Below are 21698 nucleotides of genomic sequence, written 5' to 3' on the forward strand. Positions count from 1 at the left end.
GCCAGTGGTGACTCGTTAAGCCTTTTCTTATGGAATTTGTCTCTCAGCGTTTGTCTAGTTACCTCTGAACCTTCAAGTGAGCTGTGCTTCATGAATGACAGGATGTCTCACAGAAGAAAGGCTAAGGATGATTTTGTAGATGTGGAATATATATATGTGATGTTGTATATGCTGTAGACTCTCAAATGTATTACGGTTTAACTTAGCAGAATTGAAAGGTATTCAGTAGATCAGAAATTAATCAGTAAGGATGGTTATTAAGTGGCCCTAAACACAATCTCTTTATGGGTCTAGTTGTTCTTAGATTCCATATGTTTGTCTTTCCAGGCAGAATCTGTTCTGTTGTGGGCATTATCAGATGGGAACAGAATGGCAAAGATTTTCATTCAATTACTTATGTGAAGGAGACAGAAATGAAGAGAACAGTAAATTAGTATGAAGCAAGCTATGCCTCCTTCAAAAGCCCCAGTTAAGTAAATGAGAAGATTTAATTGATTCTGCACTTGCCATGTGTCTCTTTAAAATAAGAAATGAAAGTACCCCAGAGATATCTTGCTCATCTGCCACAGAGACTGTTCAGTGGTCAATTAACTCTTCCTTACATAACATTCCTGGGGTCTGAAAATAATAGCCCAAGCTCTTACACTGAGGATGTGCTGCTGTCCTTACCTTTGTCACACTGAGGTCCATATTTGCCAGGGTCTGAGCAGAACTGACAGTGCGAGCCTTGAAATGCCTCAGTGCAAACACAAGTCCCATTTCCATCCATGCCATCCATGCACTGTCATATGGAAGAGAGGTGATTGCTATGGATAAATTTAAACGAATCCTTACTCTTCCCCCAGAGAAGAGACTATGTGCCTGTACATATTATGACTATGATAAACCCTCTGCAAGAACCTCAGATTTGATGATGAAGGTGTTTCAAAGCAAAATCTTCCCTTATGCTTTTCTTTTGTTGCTATATATTCTGCCTTCCTTTACAATTTTAAGGTGAGACTAATGAGCTGGGTCATTACTCTGTGCTGTGCAACTTAAAAGCATGAGAATGGACTGCCCAGCCTTGCCTATATGCTCTGTGTTGGAACCACAGGAATCTGCAATTTGGACATCTGAGAGGGGACCAATTCATTTTCCCTTCTTTATATAACTGAACCTGAAATTCGCAACTCTCATTGGACATAATTGGAGGGGACAGGCCTTGAGGAGCCCAACATTCCTGTTGTACAGAAGTGCTCCATGGACTTTTGGGACACAGCCTGCCCTTCCCCCCTTGGAGAGCAGGGTGCTGATCTTCTTACCTGCCCGTTTCCTGAGCAGGGTTTGGAGAAACCTCCTGGACATGGACTGCAATCAGGGCCAAAGAAGCCTTTGCAACACTTTGGTTCCTGTGAAATAAAGCAAATATCCTCTTTTCCAGTGCCTCAGTTCAGAGCCAGTGCACAAAAAGCTACTCTCCATAATGTTTTGGTCCTCTGGCAAAGGCCCATAGGGGTAACTGGCTCTGAAAAGGATAGTGTTGGATGAGAACCACCCATTCAGTGGCCTTATTAAAACCAGGCAGGGTGTTGGCAGCCCAAGAAGGAGATGCACAGACCTCCAGATCCTTCCCTTGCTCTTACTAGACTCAGTGGTGGAAATCCTGTCCCTGCTTCTGAATGCGTCTGTGCATGTTTGCTCATATTGTGTGCACTCTCATGTTTGCCAATGAGAGTGCAGTGGAACTGGGAGGTAGGCAGTCTCCTTTGCATCTGAGATCAGGAACCTGATGATGTTTCACACCAGATAGATGCTTTGACAGCCAGACATGCTGCTTTGATCTTCCTCTTTCCCCTCTGCACCAGTGTGGGACTAAGCCACCATACAACCCTAAATGGCTTTTTCAGCTGCATCTTTTATTATATTCATGAATTGCCTGCTTGATCCCGTTATTTATCAAAAGCACCAAAATTGTATTAGGGAAAACCCTCATTTATATGTGTTAGTCAAAGGAAATAGCAACATGGAAAAGGCTTTCAAAGCTTACAGTTTGTAGACTTATCTGCTTGTTACTAAGTGATGCTCATGAAGTGCAGAAGCCTATTTAGGAGTCCCAGGAGAAAGGAGGGTGTAAGTACTTCTTAGAGGCTAATGAATTCTGTGAGAACTAGACTTGTCAAGCTAGTAGCTGGAGCACAGTTCTCGTGAGTGTTGCCTATTCATTGTTATCTGATACCATGGGAAGTCCTGGGACAGGAATGGCTATGACCCTGAGGGACAAAGCTGTCCTGTTCTTCATGAGTGAAACTGCATGGGGCAGCAAACATAACTGGGCTTGGAGCCCTACATGAAAGTTGCTGCAGAGTATGAGTGCATTGTTGACAATAATGTATGACAGATGAAAAACCTCTCTTGAATGTGCCTGCTGTTTGCCTCTAAGATTTACAGTAGGTTCTCTCAGCCTGCTCTAGAAGTGTGTGGAAGCTACCTGCACATCTCCAAAGCTCTTTCAACTCCAAAAGGAAAGTTCAGAATGTACAAAGCAATATTTTTGAAATATAGGTTTATATATGTTTATTTCACATACATTTCACCTTAAGGAACCATAGCTCTGTACCTTCATTGTTACATTGCAGGCTCTAGCACAGCCGACTTTTTGAAAGGTTGGGCGCTCAATAATACATCTCCTTTTTGAGAAAGGCTGGAACATGCATAAAGTGGAAGAATTAGTATTTCTTAGGAACACAGTGTTCTGTGGTACAATCTTAATATCACAACACAATTTAACCGGAGAACAGAAAGCACCTCGCTAGTACTGTACTTTAAAATTTTATTGTATTATGTATTTTTTTCCTAATATGAAATTTCTTTTCATTGTTACTGGACACTGTCTTATAGGACTAATACCAGTGAATTTTTATAAGATGGGAAATAAAATTCCTGTGGTAGCTAGACTTGAATTCTGTATGTGGAGAAACATGCAGCCAGATTTGCATCTTAGATGCAAAGCAGATGGAAGATTTTCAGTCCTTCCTGAACCTGTGTCTGCAGACTGTTACTTCAGGGAGGATGCTTAATCAAAGGGAAATTTTTAACAGGTGTGAGATCTATTTTAAACATATCTAGTTTACTAACTCTCAAAGTGTCATCATAGTGATTTTCATTCCTCACCTCTTTTTTGTGCTGAAACAGAACTTACATCACCTGAGAAACATGTCAGAGCTTCTATGAAGTATATGGGGGGTCTTGCAACCACAAATAAAATAATACTGAAATTACCTGATTATTCAGTCATTGCCAAAAAGAGATTAAAATACTATCTGTATTTGTACTTGTATGCAGTCTCCTGTATTCATATCTGGTTCTTTTGCTCACTGTATTGAGGGAGCAATAATCAAGTAATCACATACAGGAATGCCTTCCCTCTATGCATTTTGTAAAACTGGTGAATCCACCAGGAAATGTCACTTACGATGGGCTTTGAATCCTGTGGACAAGGAGCCAATGAATGTGATAAACAGCCTGCACAGGCAGCCTGGAAGGAAACAATAAGGATAGAAATTTGAAAAGGCATTATACCAACTGCAGAATACATACTTATGGATGATACACCCTGCAAATTTTAATACATCTGTTCTATGACTTTTAAATGTTACAGCATGAATCTGGATCTGAAGAGCAGCACTGGGGTTAGATCTGCTGTCTTGATTCTTGCGGAGTGGTTGTTCACTTCCACCTTCCCATTTTAATCTTCATTTGACCTTTCCCCACTCCTTTCTTTTAAAGGACATGAAGCTTTCTGAGCAGAATAGAGGGGCACAAATGCACTGGTGTCCCTTACTCAACTGGGTGTAACAAATTAACTGATTTTCTCAGAGAGTCTAATGCAGTTTCCACACTTAAGCTCTATGAGAATTTTTTATTTCTTCCTGGAAGACCACAAATTAGTTGTTTTTTATGTAGACAGTGTGAACATAAATTTTTATTGTGTATAGGTGGCAAAGAGAAAAATACTCTTTGCTCCCACATCATAGATCCTGTACTCTGCTAAGGTCCAGTGATATTTAGCTATTTTTGTGTCTTCACCTTTTGGTTGCCTTTCTCTACCAGCTAATTTATCACCATGTAGTGGTGTCGGAGACTGACAGTTACAGCACTGAAAAGACATAAACGCCAGTGGCAGTTTTAAAGGTGAATCCTCTACAAGCTCAACATGCCATAACTTCAGAGAGGTCAAGCCTTTCAGAGCATGGATATGGAGTTTGTCAGAGCTGTGACAGGTTAGAGTCAGGTTTGGATTTAGTAGTCTCTAATGTTGTACAGCACTTAAAGAAAACACGGACCAGACTTACAAAAGCATTTGTGCATCAAATTGTTCCAGTACCAGTGCCACTACTATGTTTTAAAGGTTTGGGGGTCAGATTTACTTTGGCAAATACATTTGGACATTACAAAAGCTCTTTTATAAGTTGTGTAGGCATTTGAAACTGACTTAGGATCTCACCTTTCTTTGTGCTTCTTAAAATCCCTGCAAGTGTGTCTATGCTCCTTTAGAACTTAAAACTCTGGTTGATTGCTGTGGACAGTGTTTCCCTCCATTGGTGTTACTCTTCCTGCTGCTCAGTGCCACTTGGTGTTATTTACTTAGTCTGTTTCTCTACCTGGAATGGGCTCAGCCACTGATATGTACCTGCTCCCTCCTTTTCTGGAGGATGGGAGTCCTGTCTCTCCCTTCTGCCACATCACAGTGCAGGACAGAGAAAAGTGTCTGCACTTCCATGCAAGGTCAGATCTGCCTGTTTTCAGCAGTAAATTAAGATAGTGTCCTTGCACTAAAGTAATTGAAGCACAGACATATATTCTCCTCTGTTAAATCTGCCACTGGGGCCATTACCTCTGGGAGGAGGTGCAGCAGAGAGTCAGCTACTACTTCAGTGCTTAGAGCACCTCTTGTCAGAGGTCATCAAAATCTGCCACAGTTCACACATGAGGCAGGTATTGAGGACCTGTTGTCCCTTCTGTGCTCTCTGTGACATTAAGAATAAGCACAACTGTTCTTCAATTAGGCTCAAGTGCAGCTTTCATTGTTTGGATATGGTTACGTGGTTATGGATGCCTTAGCCTAATCGTTTCATCTTTAGGGATGTAAAGTACTTGTAAGTGTGTAGACCCACCAGTTTCTACGAGGTTTGTGTCTTTTAACTCTTTAAATACCAGTGGTATTTATGGGGTGGTGTCATTCCTGTTTTCTGAGAGTGATGAAATGCTTTGGTGCAAAGTAAGAACATAAAAAGCCATCACTCCCTTCTGGTGTTCTCTTGGCTAGCAGTGTTCTGCTTAAAACCTTGAATAAGTAGCTGTATTTTAAACTATGCATGAAGCTTTCAAAGCTGGCAGAAGTGCCTAACATGAGTTTGAGAAATAATATTTGTGACTAACACTGTTATTTTTGTCTTTAAATAATTTTTTTCTCAGCGTTGCTTTTGGGTTGATTGATCTAGAATTTAATTTTGAGGTAGGATTTTGGTAAGGAATTCAGATTACTGTGGTGTTCTGGCTGTTGATTGCTTTTTGCATCAGAGATGGCTGCTTGGAGCTCTGCCTGGTTTATGATTATATTGCACGTACAGCACTTTGTAGTTCCTGCCAGAATAATAGATCATTACTGCCAGTGTTTTAAAACTTCATTACATTTTGATGCTGTCCAGCTCTGCTGGGAACAATTTCAAGGCTGTGGTTCTGGATTGGTGTAAGTTAAGTCAATAAATGTTTTTGTCTTGTATCAGAACTGTTACTGGCCTAAATATGCACTTGAACATGGCCCAGTGACAGCTCAGTGGAGCCACACTTATTGCAAGAGAAAAAACCTCAGTCTGATACTCTATTCTCTTACCAGAAATACTTTCTGAATGTTACCAAATAAAAGCTTGTACTTTACCTAACTGAGCAGGGTATGTCAAAATCCACTCTTTTAAACACAAAACACTTTTATTTCTGAAAGAAAGCAGTGCTAGGGGAAATTTTGGCTTCTGAAAATAACACATTTCTAATACATAAATATAAAATTAATTATTATGTTAATAATTTAACTTGCTGTCTCCATTCCTCCTCCATATTTAGTAGAAGAGGAAATGTTGATCTGGAATAGTTTCCTTGACAACCTGACACTGTTTCCTGTGTACTTGTATGCACAGAGGGATTCAGGGACTGGAGGACAGAGTTGGCCTGGAAAGACAACATATTTCAAAGGGCTACTGCAACAACTATATTAAGTGGTATAGGCTGTGTTAATATGAGTTCCCTGTTTGCAAATTATTTGTTTCTGTGTGGTACTGCTAGACTGGTGGCTGCATATCATTGTATAATAATTTCCAAAAATACCCCTTTTTAATGGATGATATCAGAAAAAGGTAGTCAAGAGGAAGTTGAAGTGCCTTTAACAGAACAGTTAAAGAGCTATGGATTCATTGTGATTCTCTTACCTTTGTGACCTGACTTCTTGTCTCGTCACACCGATGTGGTAGAATTGGAGCAATTGTGGGTGGGATAAGAACACCCTCAAGAGTATAAATGCGACCATTTTTTGCAACAATATCTGTTTCTTCCATTTTTACACCACTCACCAGGACTTGCCCCTACGAAACAATAAATTACCCTTTATAAGATGTTTGTAGCTTCCCAATTTCTGACAATTTGATTTTTTAAAAATTACTTTCTAGTCATATTTCTTTTAAACTGACTAATTTTTATTATGCTTGTTTATGCAAGGAGCACATGTACATTGTGCATTTTCTTGAATATTGACCTACAACAGAGGTACCCTAAGGTTTTCCTATGAATCTGCACTGTTGGCCTGTAGAACAGTTGACTAACAGGCAGGCCAAAATGAGAAGAGTATTGATGACTTCTGGCACTGATTTCAGTGGGTATAAGCGTGCTTTATTACTCTCTGATAAAGGAAAAGGGGGGGGGAAGTGAGAGAGAATCTGGGGTCTATGCAAATTCACAGGAGAGAGAAAAAAACAAGAATGTATTGTTTCTACATTTATTCCTGCAACTGCTCTGCCTTTATAAGAATTTTCATAGTTGCATCTCAGATCCAGAACAGAAGGAAGCTAAAATAACAGATCAGTTTGCTTTTGCATAAGTACTGACAAATTAACACCTTTAAAAATGTGTTCACTAGCTACACCAGGATCAGACTATAATAGTAAAGAGAATTAAAGGATATCTTTGTGTTCACTGGGAAGTGTTTAAAATGACTAAAACATGTAACAGAATGATTTAAGATATTTTAAATAGATTTTTAAATTTTTTTTCCCTTAAATAGGCAGAGCATAAATGAGGATCATTCCTGGACTGGGGCTAATCATAAAGACAAAAACAAAACCTGCAGGCTGTCCTTATGTATCAATCACTTCCTCTGCATCCTTTATAATAATGTATGTATGTATGGCCAAACTTCACAAAGGAAGATTTGGGCAGGGCTCTCCCCATGTGGGTGTGCCCTTCCAGCCTGCACAGTGGATTTTTTAGGTGAGGCACAGCATGTGCAGAACTGGCCCCACTGTTTACGTCCTGAGGTCCATCTGCCACAGCCCAGCGAGCTTGGATGGTGACAATGAAGTCCTCAGGACTGTCACAGCACCCGGTACTAACCGGAGCTGACCCTGCTGAGCATCCGAGATCTGACGAGATGGGATGGCAGGGAGGCATTGAACTGCCAGGGGACGGTCCCACTGAGACTCGAACTCAGGTCCTTGGGATTCGGAGTCCAGAGTGCTCTCCTTTACACCACAGGACCACCCGTAATAATAGTAGTAATAATAGTATGTGGGAATGGCAAGTTGAAAATTCCCGCCTCAATGTAGCAAGAAATTGCTCTGCTAATGTCCCCCATTTCCCCTTTTTTATTTCCCCTTCATGCAAACAGTTGCCTCGATCAGAGTGAGCTGTTCATAGGGGAAAGCTGCGACTTACAGTGCTGGTCCTGTTAAAGTAAATTAACTGTTTTGCCATCGTTCTGATGTGCTCTATGGAGACAAGGCTGGCAACCTCGAGCTGAAATGAATATAAATTCATTAAAAGAAATGTAATAACATTATGTTCCAAATCCAGGCAGTTTTCTCAAGAAAGACCTCTGAGGTGAAAAAATGACCTTATTATCAATGCATGCAGCCTTGAACTGACTAACCTGCTTGTGTACCAAAGTTTGTGTCATTAAATTATGATTGAGCTTGCTGGTGGCTGCATGTGAAGAGCTTGATGCTCAAAGAAATATTAATTTTTCTTCTAATTATAGCAACCAGTCTAAGTAAAGTTAACAATTCTCCCTAAAAATAGCCCTGTTTTTGTCCGCACATCACTGTAGAAATGGTGGTGCTGATATCCCATGAAGGTACACATGGACCTCATGCCTCTGATCCCACTCTGTGCTGGGAGTGACCTCAGATGCTGTGAGTGGGACCTTTCAGTAAAGATACGATCACTTCTTTCCTTCCTTCTCCACAACAGTGACTAGGGTGGGAATGAAGTTCCCCACAAGTTAAAACAGAGGCCTTGCTAGAAGATGATAAACACAGCTCCTTCTGAAAAACAGAAGTCTGATTTTATCAGAAAAGGCTCGGAGAGAGCTACTTGTGCTAGCAGTCCTGACAATAACCCCTGACAGTGATTCTTGCTCTTATGCTTTGAGCTGGTAAAGCAGCTGCACTCACCTCGGTATTGGAGACAATGTGGTATCGGACCAGCTCCAGCAACTTCCATGAGCCCTGCCAATGCAGGAAAGAGGCTGTTTTAGCCCAGATTGGGTCATACAAACCCAGCCTGGCCTGTTGAGAGGACATGGGGATGAGAACAGCAATGCTGGCTGGTGCATCGGAAACCCCTTGGTTAGTGGTGGTGCTCAGCTTGTAGCATCCATCTTGACATTTCGTGCCCTCACTCCTACCTTTTATTTTGATATGGGCCTTCCATGACTCGCATATTTGTTGGGAGAGGCAGGAGGTGGCCTGGGAACCTGGCACTAATATCCCCTTTAGCAGTGATTCCCATCCAGTGGGGCCCTTGTGGCATCTGATCCCCTGGACTGTTCCCACCAAGGGTGACACCTTTCAGGAGAGCATCTGGGGCTTTGCCACGTGGCTGTCTGGGTTGTGATGTCTGGGAAAGAGCAGAGGATTAGGGGTCTGGTGTGGAGGATCATTGTCTCTATATGTGATGGGAGACCCCAAGTCCTCTTCCTCTCTGTGTTGTCTTGATCTTTAATTGTTAAAGATGCCTTTAAACCGTGATCATAGGAGCTTAGTTTAGATGAACACTGGACAACATGTATACATCTCCTATTTGAGAAAGATTTGCCTTATAGAAAGACTATACCTCTGCAGAGAGCAGGTAATCCAGAGCCTCAGTATTCATGTTACTCAAAGCCTCATTACTTGGAACAAAGACTGTGTAAGGCCTGTTGTCCTGCTGTAAATCCATTCCCAGGCCAGTTTTCTGTTTTGGTTTAAAAATGAAAGTGAAATTACATATTAATATTGAATAGCATCTGAAATAGGTTTATGTAATTGCTTTTCTGTATCCTTACCTCTATCCAAGATGTAAATAGGCTGTATCTTCCATTATCTTGAAGTACTGACATTATGGTTTCCTGAAATAAGATTTGTTTTAGTTTCGCAACATGGAATAAATGCCAGTTCTTATAACACACCTCCTGAGTTACTCTGCAAGTCTCAGTTATGACAGATTGAATAAATTTTGGTTTTCTTTTTGTTTGAGTGATTAGTGTTTCCTGGAAATGGCTGCGATAGTAGCACTCTTGTCCTAGTGCTTTGCTGTCATATAGTTAGAGTTTGTCATTGTCCTGTGTAGTCACAGAAAAAGCAGTATAAAAATGAGGAAAGGGTTATTATCTGTTCATCCCTAGTGAGAAAGGGCAGAGGAATAAAATATTTGGAAAAACACCATGTAAGAAGTGAACTTTTAAGGAATTATGATAAGCAGGGCATCAAACCCCCCAAAGCACCCAAAATCACTGGGTTTTATAATATTAGCGTTTTGGGGGGAGGAATTACGGCTTTGAATATGTCTTGCCTGATTTCTCTCCTTTTTGTATGCTGTTCTGGAATTCAGTGAAATTCACTGATCATAACTGCCAATTTTCCAAAGAACCATTCAAATGCAGTGAGTCCAAATCCTCCATGGAGCTGCTTGGCAGAAGAGTGTATGTCTATTTGCTGTGAAAACTGTACCATTGCTTTTCACTTTGAATGTTGCTTTGCTGAGCTGATGGGCAATAACTCAGGAGAGTTTGTTGTTGCTGCCAATCACCCTCCTTTGCATTCAATCAATATGAAACTATTTTAAGAGGAAGTTTGACATTGCATGTATGTAGCTTATGGCTCACCTCTTTGCTGCCTTCAAACCTTGGCTCCACATTGTCCATGGCTTTGTCAATAATGTGCAAAATTCCATTGGAAGCAATAATATTTCCCTGTAAAAGTTTTCCTTTCTTTCTTCCCCCTTGGATTCTTATTCTTAATTGATTATCCTGAAAGAAACCAGGCAATGAAGAGTGAATTCTTTATTATGAAATGACAACACAGAGTACACATGTTGAATGCAGTCTAAGATCCCATTCCATTACCAACATGTGAACAATTTAAATCTGGGGAGGCTAAAGATTGTTTCCAGTGCTTATCAAGGAAATGGAAAAAATTCATGTCTTTGGATCAGGACCACAATCTTTTGTTCCAGGATGGCAAAGTTCAGAATAGAAGCAGACAGGCCTTGTAGTGAGAGCAGTGTACCTGAAAGGGCTCTGATGACTGCTACTAATAAATATTTGCCAGGAAATGACTTAAAATGTCATTGTACTGAAAAGGTCAGCTCCTGTAATCTCAAGGGACTGCAACCCATTTCCTTATATTATATGTATATTTGAAACAATAAAATGTTGCTGATTCTGCACTGTACTGAAGCCTGCAGGAAAAAAACCAGGACTCAGACAGCAATGGTATTTTCCTGTTACAAATGGAGTGCATACTCGTTGAAGATACAAAGTAGATCTCAGATACGACTGATCTAATGCAAAACATGAGAACTATTTCATTTCAGCCTCCACATAGGCCCAAACCATTAAGGGACACTAAATGGACCAAGAACAATAATTCTAGATGATCAAATGTAGTATATCATCTGTAGAGAACAAATATTTTAAACTGTGAGCTCAGACTGTCCTGACATTTACTGACATCAGGTAAGCTGGGCTAGTGATAAACTCTACTATGCATTTTTCATGGTTAATTGCCATGTGCATTCTATTTATGCTGACAACGTCTATTTGCCACAACTTTCAGAGGCTGCTGATGCTCAGTGGGATCTGCAGTGCAGTCAGTGCTTGCTCTGTGTGAACAGTGTACACAGATTTCCAGCATAAACACTGGGCTCAATGCAGTCTGTCTTAGTTTGCTGTGCCACTCAGCAGTGATATGCCTAAAATTTTTGAGTTTTGCTGGTCTTAGTGGGACCTTTGATGCCAGCAAGGTTTCAAGAATTACTTGAAACCGTTTGTGATGCATGTCCAGAGCTGTTGTTTTTCATAATCCAGCAGTTATCTTCAGCATGATGTCTCACTGCAGAAAGAACTCTCCTACTCCTTGTTGAAGGAACAGGGAGCAGTACTCTTGCTGTGGAAGGCTGAAAGGTCACTTACCTTTTCTCCTTTTGAGATCTCTCCTGACTTTCCGGTCAAAGTATATATTACACTAGTATTATTCAAGCTACTGGTGTCCAGTTGACCAGCAATAACATGGAGTTTAACAAAGTACTGGGCTTTCTGTTTATTATTCAGAAGATCTTTTATCTAGAAAAGCAGAGCAACAGAGATTTATTTTGATGCAGGCTTTATTAAAGAAAAAAAAAGTCAGGGTGAACTGATGAATGCTTTTTTTTTGTCTTCTCCAGCTGTTATACATTCTGAAATTATATGTTTTCCTCTGAAGTCAGGTGATGGAGTCTGAACAAAGTGGAGACCTCTCTTGGTTTCAGTTCAGCTCACATTACACCCTTATCTACCTGTACGAGCAGAAAGTGCCTCCAGAATTGTCCTGACATCAGTGGAAGGTAATGGATGCTGACTATTCACATATTGACCTCCTCCCCCCTTTTTTACTCACCAAAGCCATTATTTTCTTATCTACCTTATGTAACAGGTGACCTGTAGGCCTCCCTGCTGACAATTCAGATCTTAAGTCAGCCCCTGTCTCAAGCAAGTGACAAGACCTTGATCACAGCCATGTAAGACAGTCCAAAACTTGAAGCATGGCAGTGTTCTACCCTAACTCACCAAATCATTTTGTTTTTATTTCAAGTGGAAAGAATACAGTCTCTGGCCCCTAGATTTAAATGCGTCCAATAGTGTACTAGAGCAAAGAGTTCTTCTGTATCTGTTCAATCAAAACAACACAAATGAGAGGTTTCTGAATGAGCCAAATCCCACCTAATGTAAATCCTTTTTTCCTTTCCTTGTCTACTTACATTTGTGCCTTTGAGCCCTTTGTTTGTTGGTACAAGCACAGTAAATGGTCCCAGACTGCTCAGTGGCCATTCGTAGGTATTTTCTTTTGAGAAGAGGAAATAAAAATGTTTAATTGCCTTTTGAAAAGCTCATTGCACAAAGTGGCTATGCAAAGTATGCGAGGGCAGAATAAGCTAGAATACTGTCTGTGGTTATTAAATGTTAATTTAAGATTCTAAAGTCCAAGTTCTTAGAAGATAAGACACAGATGGGATGCCAAATCCAGGTGCTGCTGCACATTTACTCAGGATGAGGCAAAATATTCAGGATGCTTCTGGCAGCTTGGAATCTGTGGCATGCAGGCCAGGGCAATGGACATGAAACCAGCAGTTTCTTTGGAGGTGTGTCCTTACATAAAGACAGCCTTCTGCTTTAAATCAGTTCAGTCTCCATGAAGTGAAGGATGTGCTGCTGTTAACCTGCTGTTAGTGCAAATATTAGCAAGTGTTAATCAAAACCTATGCACTGAAAGTTAATTAGAGTTCATTTACTACCCAGAGGGTTCTTCTGTATCCAAGACAGCATCATGAGACCACTGGTTCTGCAGCTGTAGGCATTAAATATTTCTAATATTCAGCTCTTTTTTTCTGGAGGTAAAAAATCAGAAATGAAAAAATCTTTACTGTCATTACAGGTGTGTTGTACCACAGAATATATTTCAAAGTTAATAGGTTGTCTTACAAAACATCTGTATATTCCTAGCTTTTGAAAGACATCAGTGTGGAGTGAAAATATTGTAAGATAATCTGTATGGTTAATGTGTCCTTGTAGCTACTGGCTGGTAAATCATGGCACATTTATGTCCAAAACTTAACCACAGAACATGAAGTCTGTATTGTTAACAAATGGTGTCACTCAACACTTTTCAAACACTTAAAGACAAACACACTAAGAAACTGCAGCTGAGATCACAGATTTGGGGCAATTGATATTGGTCTTCAGTGTTGAATGTGAAGGTCACCACCAGGTTTTGCCCTTGACCAGCTATGGGGGATTCTCATTCCATTCTGGTCAGGAATTCACGCTCTTTATTTTAATTGCTGGGCTCTGTGAAAAGGACTGAGCAAATTATATTAATCAGAAAATTATTTTATTTTTCACACTTACAGGTTTAACACAAAGATCCAGCTCAATTTTAGCAGTGTTTGTTCATAACTCAAATTTTTCGCCATGTAAGAGAAGATAGTGAGCACAGTTATGCTATTCACTTGACAAAGTGACTTTAGTAACTGTGCAAAGCTGGAAGCTGTGAGCCCTCAGAGGTTCCATGTCACCTCTTCAGGCAGTTTGCAAGGTGGAGTGCCCCCAACTATGGCTGAGGTGCTCTGGTGTGGGGTCCTAAGGGTGAGGGAGACAGTGGATGGGATCATGCCCTTTCTCTTGCCTCTGGCCTCTTTCCTTGTGAAAGCAATGCCACTGCTGACAGCTAGGGACTGGGGAAGAGACACCAAGCTGGGAATGCCAGTGCTTTTGGTGGACTGCTGTGTGTTCTAGATCAAATCTCAATTGTCCAAATTGGTGGCAGCAGGGAAGAAGAAGTGGGATGATCCCACTCATTACACTCTGGGGCAAAATCCACTGGTGGGTGATACTAACTGATGGGTGAGGGGTGATGGCAACACATTTAGCACTTCTGCTTGGAAGTTCTTGCATACTGTGTGGCACGATGAGCAAAGAAGCTTTAGATGGTCTGAGGGACTTCGCAGTGAGTCACATGCATGCTGTGTCATGCTGTTAGTGGCACCTTCCTGTAGCAGTGGCGTTGGGGGAAGACAGAGCAAGATCAACCCAATGGGCACAAGCTGACTCTGCTTGCATGTGGTTACTTACCCAGGAGTGATAGGGTGGATGTCAGCTTGCCTTGCCACTGTCCTCCCACTTCTGCATTCAGTTCTTGAAGGCGCTCCATGATGTTTCCATAGCACTCAAACCCATTCCCCACGGAGCCTCCCTGGCATGTACACCTATGAAGAGAGTGTGATGTTAGCTGATGCCCTGTGGTGTCATCGAGGCTCTCAATAAACTGGTGTGAGTTGTTACCTACTGCTTCTCTGAAGACATTTTCAGGAAGCACCAATGCATTTTAATCTTTGTTTCTGCATGCTGTGAAGTATGTCAGTGTGCATGGCAGCCCAATGGCTTCTTGCCTGACATGATGTACTCCTGTCAGCTGGGCCAGGAGGGACCACGCTGCAGGACACCTTTGGACTGGGGCTGTGTTACGTCCCTGGATGTGGTGCAGCCTCTGGTCCCAGAATATTGGAGGTGCTTGAGCACAGAAAGCTGCTGGAGCCCAGAAAGCCACTGAACCTGCCTGTTTGTGGGCAGAGGGGAGACAGCATAAACATGTAGGGTGCTACCTTGGCAGCAGAGAGGCTGTTTTGTGAAGACCTCACTCATGATGTGGGATTTGGCAGCGTTAAAGGGGGTGATGGCAACTTATCAGTCCTTGCAATAGCTGTATGGGTCTTGTAGAAAAAGCAGACAAGGTTGTCAGTCCTTTCAACAAAGCAAAGTGATGGTTTGTTACCCTGCCCTTTAAGAAATGCAACCATTTGGGGCAATAATACTAGTACTTGTAACATTTTTTTTCTGAAGCTATTGAAGCACAAAATCTCATGCTTTTTTAGATGTATACTTTATGTTGCTGCTGTTTCTATACTGGAAATAGCATTCATATGTAACACCTTGGCTATCCCTCACCTGACTGTGAGAGGTGCCAGTGATGAAGGCCTGACCCAGTACTATGGATGTCTAAACCAGATGCAGGTTGCAGTGCTCAAGTTATGGACAGGTAATGCCTCAAGATGGGCTCAATGTACACTACATTTGATGTAGTGTGTTGCAGTCAAGGCAAAATGTAAAATTTATGAAAGAACCGCCACAAGCATCAGCCTGCCATTTTCTGTCCTATAATGGAGGGAACATGCCTCATGGAAATAGGATCTTGTGGCCATTAAAGACCTCAGCCTTATGAGAGAGATGGGGAAGAAATTGTTGGTTGTCAACTGTGATTGACTTATCCTTGCTCTTAGATGCTAATGGGTACAAATGGTTGTGCATTTTGAAAAGCAACTGGGTCTGACTGTTCACCAGGAGAGGGGGTTAATTCTTTCTGAAACATCTGGACTCCTCAAGCCTCTTCAATGTGAGGGGCCGTTGATGCCTGCTGGTTTTGCCAATCTGAGCTCTTTCTGTTTCAGTCTTCAGAAAGTCAGCCCCTCCTTGCCTGCATTTGGGAGACTGGCTGGAGCTGTCAGCCCAGGCATTTACTCATCCTCAGTGCTAAATTAAAGCAGGCACATGTCAATGCACACAACAGAAAAAAACCCCTAACTTTATTTAGGAAACTAAACAGCTCTATGGTATGTATTGTCAAACACTGGCTTTTAAAAGTGCCTTTCCTAATTAAGTCTGCAGAATGTTCAGTATTCATATAAGCCCTATGCATAGTGATTCATCTCTCTGGATATTTTTCCTAATGGGATAATTGGAGAAGGAACATTACTTCACATGAGCAAAAGATGTTCTTTATATAACTGATGGCCTAATCATTTGCATGTGCTGACTGTTAGAAACACACATCTGCCACTCATACCCCATAGTAGTATCAACCTGATGCCAAACCTTCTCTTGTTTGCCACATATGGTCCCTGCAGTAGCTCTGCCTCTGGTGATAGCAGCAATAGTATTTGAAAATCCCCACAGTCCCTGCAATCTAGGGAGCTGAATACAGTCTCAGAGGGGTGCTGGGATTTTGGCCAAGAGGCTCCATCTTTGACTCATTCATTTGACTCATTACCCTTGGTAAAAATGGCAGACTAAAGGCATCTTAAATTTTTTGGATGTGATTCTGAGTCCTCTTCTTTTTAGGGGGATCTCTTGGGCAGAGAGATTATGACTGTGGAGCCCAAATGAACGATTTAGGGCTGGGACTGAGGAGCAGCTGTGCCTTGGGAGCTGATCTCTTTCTTCTTCTGGTGGGGTAAATTTTGCCATATTGATGTAGATAACCCCCTTCCACTTCTGAACAGAGAGGAAAAAACCTGAGGCTTCAAAGGAGCTGAGAAATAGTTTAGTAGAAAAAAGGACCTACACTTGGAACATTGCACAAATCAGATCAAGGTTTTGAAATAAAGCTTTCCTCTCTTTTTCTTCAAATGTTCATATACAACCAGGTGGTTAAACAGAGTATTTTTTTTTGGCTATCATTTCCAGAAGCACAGTGAATTATAGAAATACCTACATGGTTTGAAACATCCCTTCTGAGGACAATATTGCTTATAACTGCATGGGTGTCCAACTAACATAGTTTGGACTTGTATGCCAAGGGAAAGCATTTAGCTATTACAGGTTAGCACCTGTTGCATGGGATTGGACCCTTCAACCTGTCTGTTCCCTCACCCATTCCGAGGACATAATTTACTCTGAGTGACTGGGTTTGCTAAAGACCAGGTGGATGAATGACTAGGTCTGTTTTGTCTTAGCTTTGTTTGAAGGAACTGCTTTGCAACTCACAGTGCATATGGCTTTAGAGGTTTTGCTTTGGTTGCACAGCATATGGGCTGGGTGCCTCTAAAGAGGAACAGCTGGACTACCTAAGCTTAGCTGTTTGATGTTTTCATGGTATGCTGCATGGGCAGGATAGGCAGGACTCAAATGGTGGGAACTATCACTATTTCAGCTTACTCAGGGAAGAGGGAAGAAAATTGTATCTCTCTGTAAGATGAAATGTCAGCTTTCTGTCCCCATTTTACCAAACCTCTATAATAGAGTTTTGGCTTATAAAGCTACTAATTTTCAGATTGAAGACATAGAGTAAAAATAAGAGTGGGATTAAAAAAGAAAATAATAGAGTTTAACTGGTGTAAAGACTGTTCTCCTTGGAAATCAGAGAGGTTGTGATCTGATATGCAGTGTAGTTCTGCACTGGTTGAAGCTTAGTAGCTTCTGGGTGGGGCTGAACATAACTGTGCTGAAGCAGTGCTACAGAAAAGTGTCAGTACTCACTCAGGAAAGTTCTATATGGGAACATAAAACAGAGGCAATTGTGATTTTCCAGGATGTTGTTGTGTTATCCTAACAAACTACATGTTTGTCTTTTTTGCATCTTTGCCTGTATGAGAGATTTATTTCTGCACAAATCATTTGAATCTGGAGAAAGTAGAACTCTCTATATGGGGCCAGATAATAGCACAACTGTGTCCTTATAAAAACAAACCCCAAAACAATAGAAAGGAGTCCATGCAGTTTTTTGGCCTATGTTACAGCTTGGTGTTGTAGAAGAAGGAAAAAAAAACCCACAAAAAAAGCCCTCCCAAATACATTTAAAATCTGAGATGCAGCCAAAACAGTCTGTAACTTATCAAAATCAATTTGTTGTGCCCACATTTAGCAATCAATGTTGTTCTTTGTAAAGTTCCTTTTTCATAAATGGATTTTCCTTCGTTGGAAACTAGTCAGTATAGTTTCAATGTTTTTTTGCCAAACAGATAGTTGTAATTCGATTTGAATCCCGTTCCATTCTTCTGTACTTGTTTTTGCCATTAAATGTCATTGAATGAATGATGTGCAAAGCATTTGGATTATTTTTTTCCATCCCCAATCATAAATTGTTAGTTTTCCCATTTTAGAATTCTTAAAGCTTCCTCAGCTTTTAAAGATTGTGTTGCAACATTGAAATAGTGATTAATTAGGAAATAAAAAGCTCCTGATTTGTGTGATGTAGAATTTTATTTTAAAGTTTCAACTCATGTTGTGCAGTATAGTAGTATATATTGAGCAGTTTGAGTAGCATCCTATGGTCTAGAAATGAACTAAGGGATATTCTAGATAAGTTTCTTTGAAATGCCCAGTATCTTATACAAAAATGATGTTGATATCAGAGAAAACTCCATAATGATGCAAGAACTGGCAGTGAGAATATTCTCCCGAGTGAATGTTTTCTTGTCTATAGACCAATATGATAATTTGTTCCTAACTTACAATTAATGGCCTGTCTTGTCTTTCACATTCAAACTCTCAGCTCTCAAAAACTAATATTTCAGGGACAGCTCTTTGAATCCAGTACTCGCTATACTGGACTATAGAAACATGTAAGACAAATTCTGTGGTTTAGGAGAGCTTTGTTAAGTTTAGTATTGAAACTGACTTACTTCCTAACATCTGAGTACCATATTTCTGCACAGGAAAACAAACTCTGCCAAAGGTTTTGCAGTTTCCCACCTGCTTGACTCAAGGTTTTAAGGAAGTTGCTGAAGTTGGTGTTGCTTTCACACCATGGGGGTCAGGTTCCCTAGTTCTATCTGTAACTGTATACTAAAAAGAGGCAGGGCTCCAGTGCTGTCCCATGATAATTAATGCTGATTAATTTTTAGCAAGCTGCCTGGCATGTTTCTGGCTCACACCAAATAGAATTTTCCCAGGCAGTGCCCAGGCACAGCTGAAGGGATAGCATGTGCCAGGGACTGCTGCCAAGAGGCAGTTACTCTGTTTTGGAAGAGGCTTTAGCTTTGAGACAGACAATACTCCTTGCCCTTAGGAAGAGAAAAGAGGGTTTGGTCCTTTTTATTTACTAGTGTAGAAATAACCTCCAAGTGCTGATGAAATTTAACACTGTGTTAATTGGCTGACCCTAACCCCATTAAATCTTGCGATTTGCCCTTGATAGTGGAACCATTAATGATACCTTCAGGAGATGTTCATCCACTGGATTTGTTTTAGCAACCCATTTACTGAGGGAGGAGGGAGAAACTGTGTGAAACTTTTAAAAGACTCACGTAATCTGTCCTGGTGCAACTGTTAAGCATTTAGCTTTTTTATGGCAGGTGTTGTTTGTTTCACAGATGTCCGTCATGCTGCATCCTTTCCCAGGTACAAAGGTTGTGTAATGCTCCTTGCATTCACAGTGGGACTAAATCAGAAGGATGTGAGAAGAAAGAGAAAAATTAGTCATGCACAAATTGTGGTTTTCAGTGTACTTTCTGGAACTAGGGTTTGAAGACAGTGAGCCTTAATCATCTGGTGAGTTCAGATGCAAATATAAAACTTACTGATATTTATACAACTCCCTTCTAGGTTTTATCCACTCCAGAAAACTACTGACTCTCAGATGAATTATCTACAGATAAAGCCCTGCAGGTTCACTTTTCTGACCAAAAAACACTTAAAATCAGTGTGTCTAGGTCAATTTTTTTTACCTCAGTTCCCACTCACAGCCCTTTGCTTCCCAAAATGCGTGCCAAAGCTTACTATTAAAAACAAAGGTGTGTCAGCACTGCCTTTGTATGCACCAGCCTGTGGGTGTCAGCTGTGTGCAGCTCACTGAGACATGACCAGGAACTGCAAAATGACCCTGGGTGATTGGGTTCCTTTTTGTCTCTTCAGGGTTTCCAAGCAAACCAAGTATGGTCTTCTCAAGTCCTGCATTGTTGATGGTGTGAGTTTTACACAGCAAAATCCAAGCCAGTTCCCAACATTGTGAATAATGTGTAATCTTTATAAAATGGCATTCACTGGATGTCTTTGAAGACCCAGATTAAATAAACTAAATTTAGTGTGTATCTGTGATACTTGTATAAGAAGCCTGGTAGTCCTACAAGACCTCTGAGGTCAGAGGGACAAAATTTAACTGGGAGAAGATTAATTTCAATTTCAATTCATTTTGGGGAGGCAAATTGGAGCCAAAATGCTATCAGGAAAAGGAACACCATTCCCATTCCCATTTTCACAGGTGGAAATATGATATATGTATGTTGAAAAAGGAGGTAAAAAGACTCACTCCTGGTTAACGTCAAGGCTTATGCCAAAACTAGGAGTAGAGTTCGATCTCCTTGAGACCTGTTTCCATACCTGCATGGCTTCTTTTTGGAGACAGAGCATTATTTCTTCTTAGGCAGTTGCCATAGAAAACATCTGGGGCCCTCATGCAACACTGACCTTTCCTGGACTGTCATAGATGCAGGTGGTGGACTGTGCAGGGCAGTTCCTGTGTGTTGCTTGGCAAGGGTCTATGGGTAAGCAGACCTGACCATCCCCTTGATAGCCTTCTTCACAGGTACATTTGTACTGATTTGGTCCGAGGTAAATGCAGTTGGCATTAGGATTGCAGACTTCTTTGGAGCATGGGTTGATAGCTTGTGGAAAAAGAAGAGAGGTATATTAATTATTGCCCACAGTTCTGAAATTGGAGATGAGGATTTACCAGAGCACCTCCATGCCAAACAAAGCCCAGAGAGACTAAACTTTTCATAACAGCCAGGTCTGAAGTATGGTGGCGACATGAAGCAGAAGGGAGGAATGTGTTTATGCTAACATAGCAACCAACTGTTTGCTTTTGAACTGAACTGATCTCTTAACTTGGCAAATTGAGTTATAAACACATTAAAACTTGTAACGTGCTTGATAAAATATCACAGCTATTTCCTTGTTTTCTGGTGGATTTTAAGTAGAGAAGGTCAGGTAGCTGGTACAAGGTCTGTACAAGCTTTAAGCACATTTTAGATCAGTTGGAAAATATTTTTCAATACAATAGGCCTTTGCGGTTTTCTTTCTGATAATTAAACAATATAATGTCATTGGTTCAGCTACACGGAAAACTGGCCAGCAAGTACTTTAGTCTTCAACACTGCTCTAGTTTCAGGAGTGCACTAGAAGGTCACTAGTTATTTCCATGAACCATTTTTTTGAGGCAATGGCATTGCTTGTTCTTTTTCAAAATCAAGCGGTGCTTGGAGAGCATCTTCTCACACCTTTGTGTCCAGTTTAGGTTACGGTTAAGCACACATTGTAGCTAGGAGATGGCAGGCCCTGGACTCACCTGGAAAGTGGTGCTTCTTACTGTTTTCCCCACTTTTCCCTTCCCTCTCAGCTGGGTCTGAGAGAGTTGGCAGTGATCAGCTTTATTCTTTCAAGCTTTCTGTTCCTGTGTGGAATCATGCACACACAGTATTCCCATGTTCAAATCAGCCATAAGCAATGCCACCTCCAACCTGAGCCTGAGGCAGCTACTGGTATCCTCCCTTACATATTTAGATACTAGGGAGGAGCTGTTTGTCCTGTGCTTCCCAGTCAAATATAAAGGACACTGTTTTAAACCACAGATGACCCCAGCATCTAACAGCACTGGGACAGAGGATCA

General features: G+C 41.1%; 1 protein-coding gene and 1 non-coding gene across 2 annotated transcripts in view; both read right to left on the reverse strand.

Annotated features, from left to right (window-relative positions):
- Positions 1 to 21698, reverse strand: part of STAB2 (stabilin 2) — an 83471-nt gene that overhangs the window by 47845 nt on the left and 13928 nt on the right. Inside the window, exons 8-22 of the mRNA XM_071551065.1 lie at positions 20498 to 20694; positions 19339 to 19472; positions 14390 to 14523; positions 12520 to 12602; positions 11696 to 11845; positions 10388 to 10531; positions 9569 to 9631; positions 9358 to 9477; positions 8697 to 8750; positions 7960 to 8040; positions 6462 to 6614; positions 3452 to 3514; positions 2597 to 2680; positions 1302 to 1388; positions 670 to 781 (exon numbers count right to left, since the gene is read on the reverse strand). Coding sequence (XP_071407166.1) covers positions 670 to 781; positions 1302 to 1388; positions 2597 to 2680; positions 3452 to 3514; positions 6462 to 6614; positions 7960 to 8040; positions 8697 to 8750; positions 9358 to 9477; positions 9569 to 9631; positions 10388 to 10531; positions 11696 to 11845; positions 12520 to 12602; positions 14390 to 14523; positions 19339 to 19472; positions 20498 to 20694 — 1659 coding nt within the window. The remainder of the gene's footprint in view (positions 1 to 669; positions 782 to 1301; positions 1389 to 2596; positions 2681 to 3451; positions 3515 to 6461; positions 6615 to 7959; positions 8041 to 8696; positions 8751 to 9357; positions 9478 to 9568; positions 9632 to 10387; positions 10532 to 11695; positions 11846 to 12519; positions 12603 to 14389; positions 14524 to 19338; positions 19473 to 20497; positions 20695 to 21698) is intronic.
- On the reverse strand, positions 7711 to 7783 carry TRNAR-CCG (transfer RNA arginine (anticodon CCG)). Its single transcript has one exon. It is a non-coding gene; the product is annotated as a tRNA-Arg (tRNA).

Source organism: Pithys albifrons, chromosome 3, assembly GCF_047495875.1.
Source record: "Pithys albifrons albifrons isolate INPA30051 chromosome 3, PitAlb_v1, whole genome shotgun sequence".
NCBI lineage: Eukaryota > Metazoa > Chordata > Aves > Passeriformes > Thamnophilidae > Pithys > Pithys albifrons.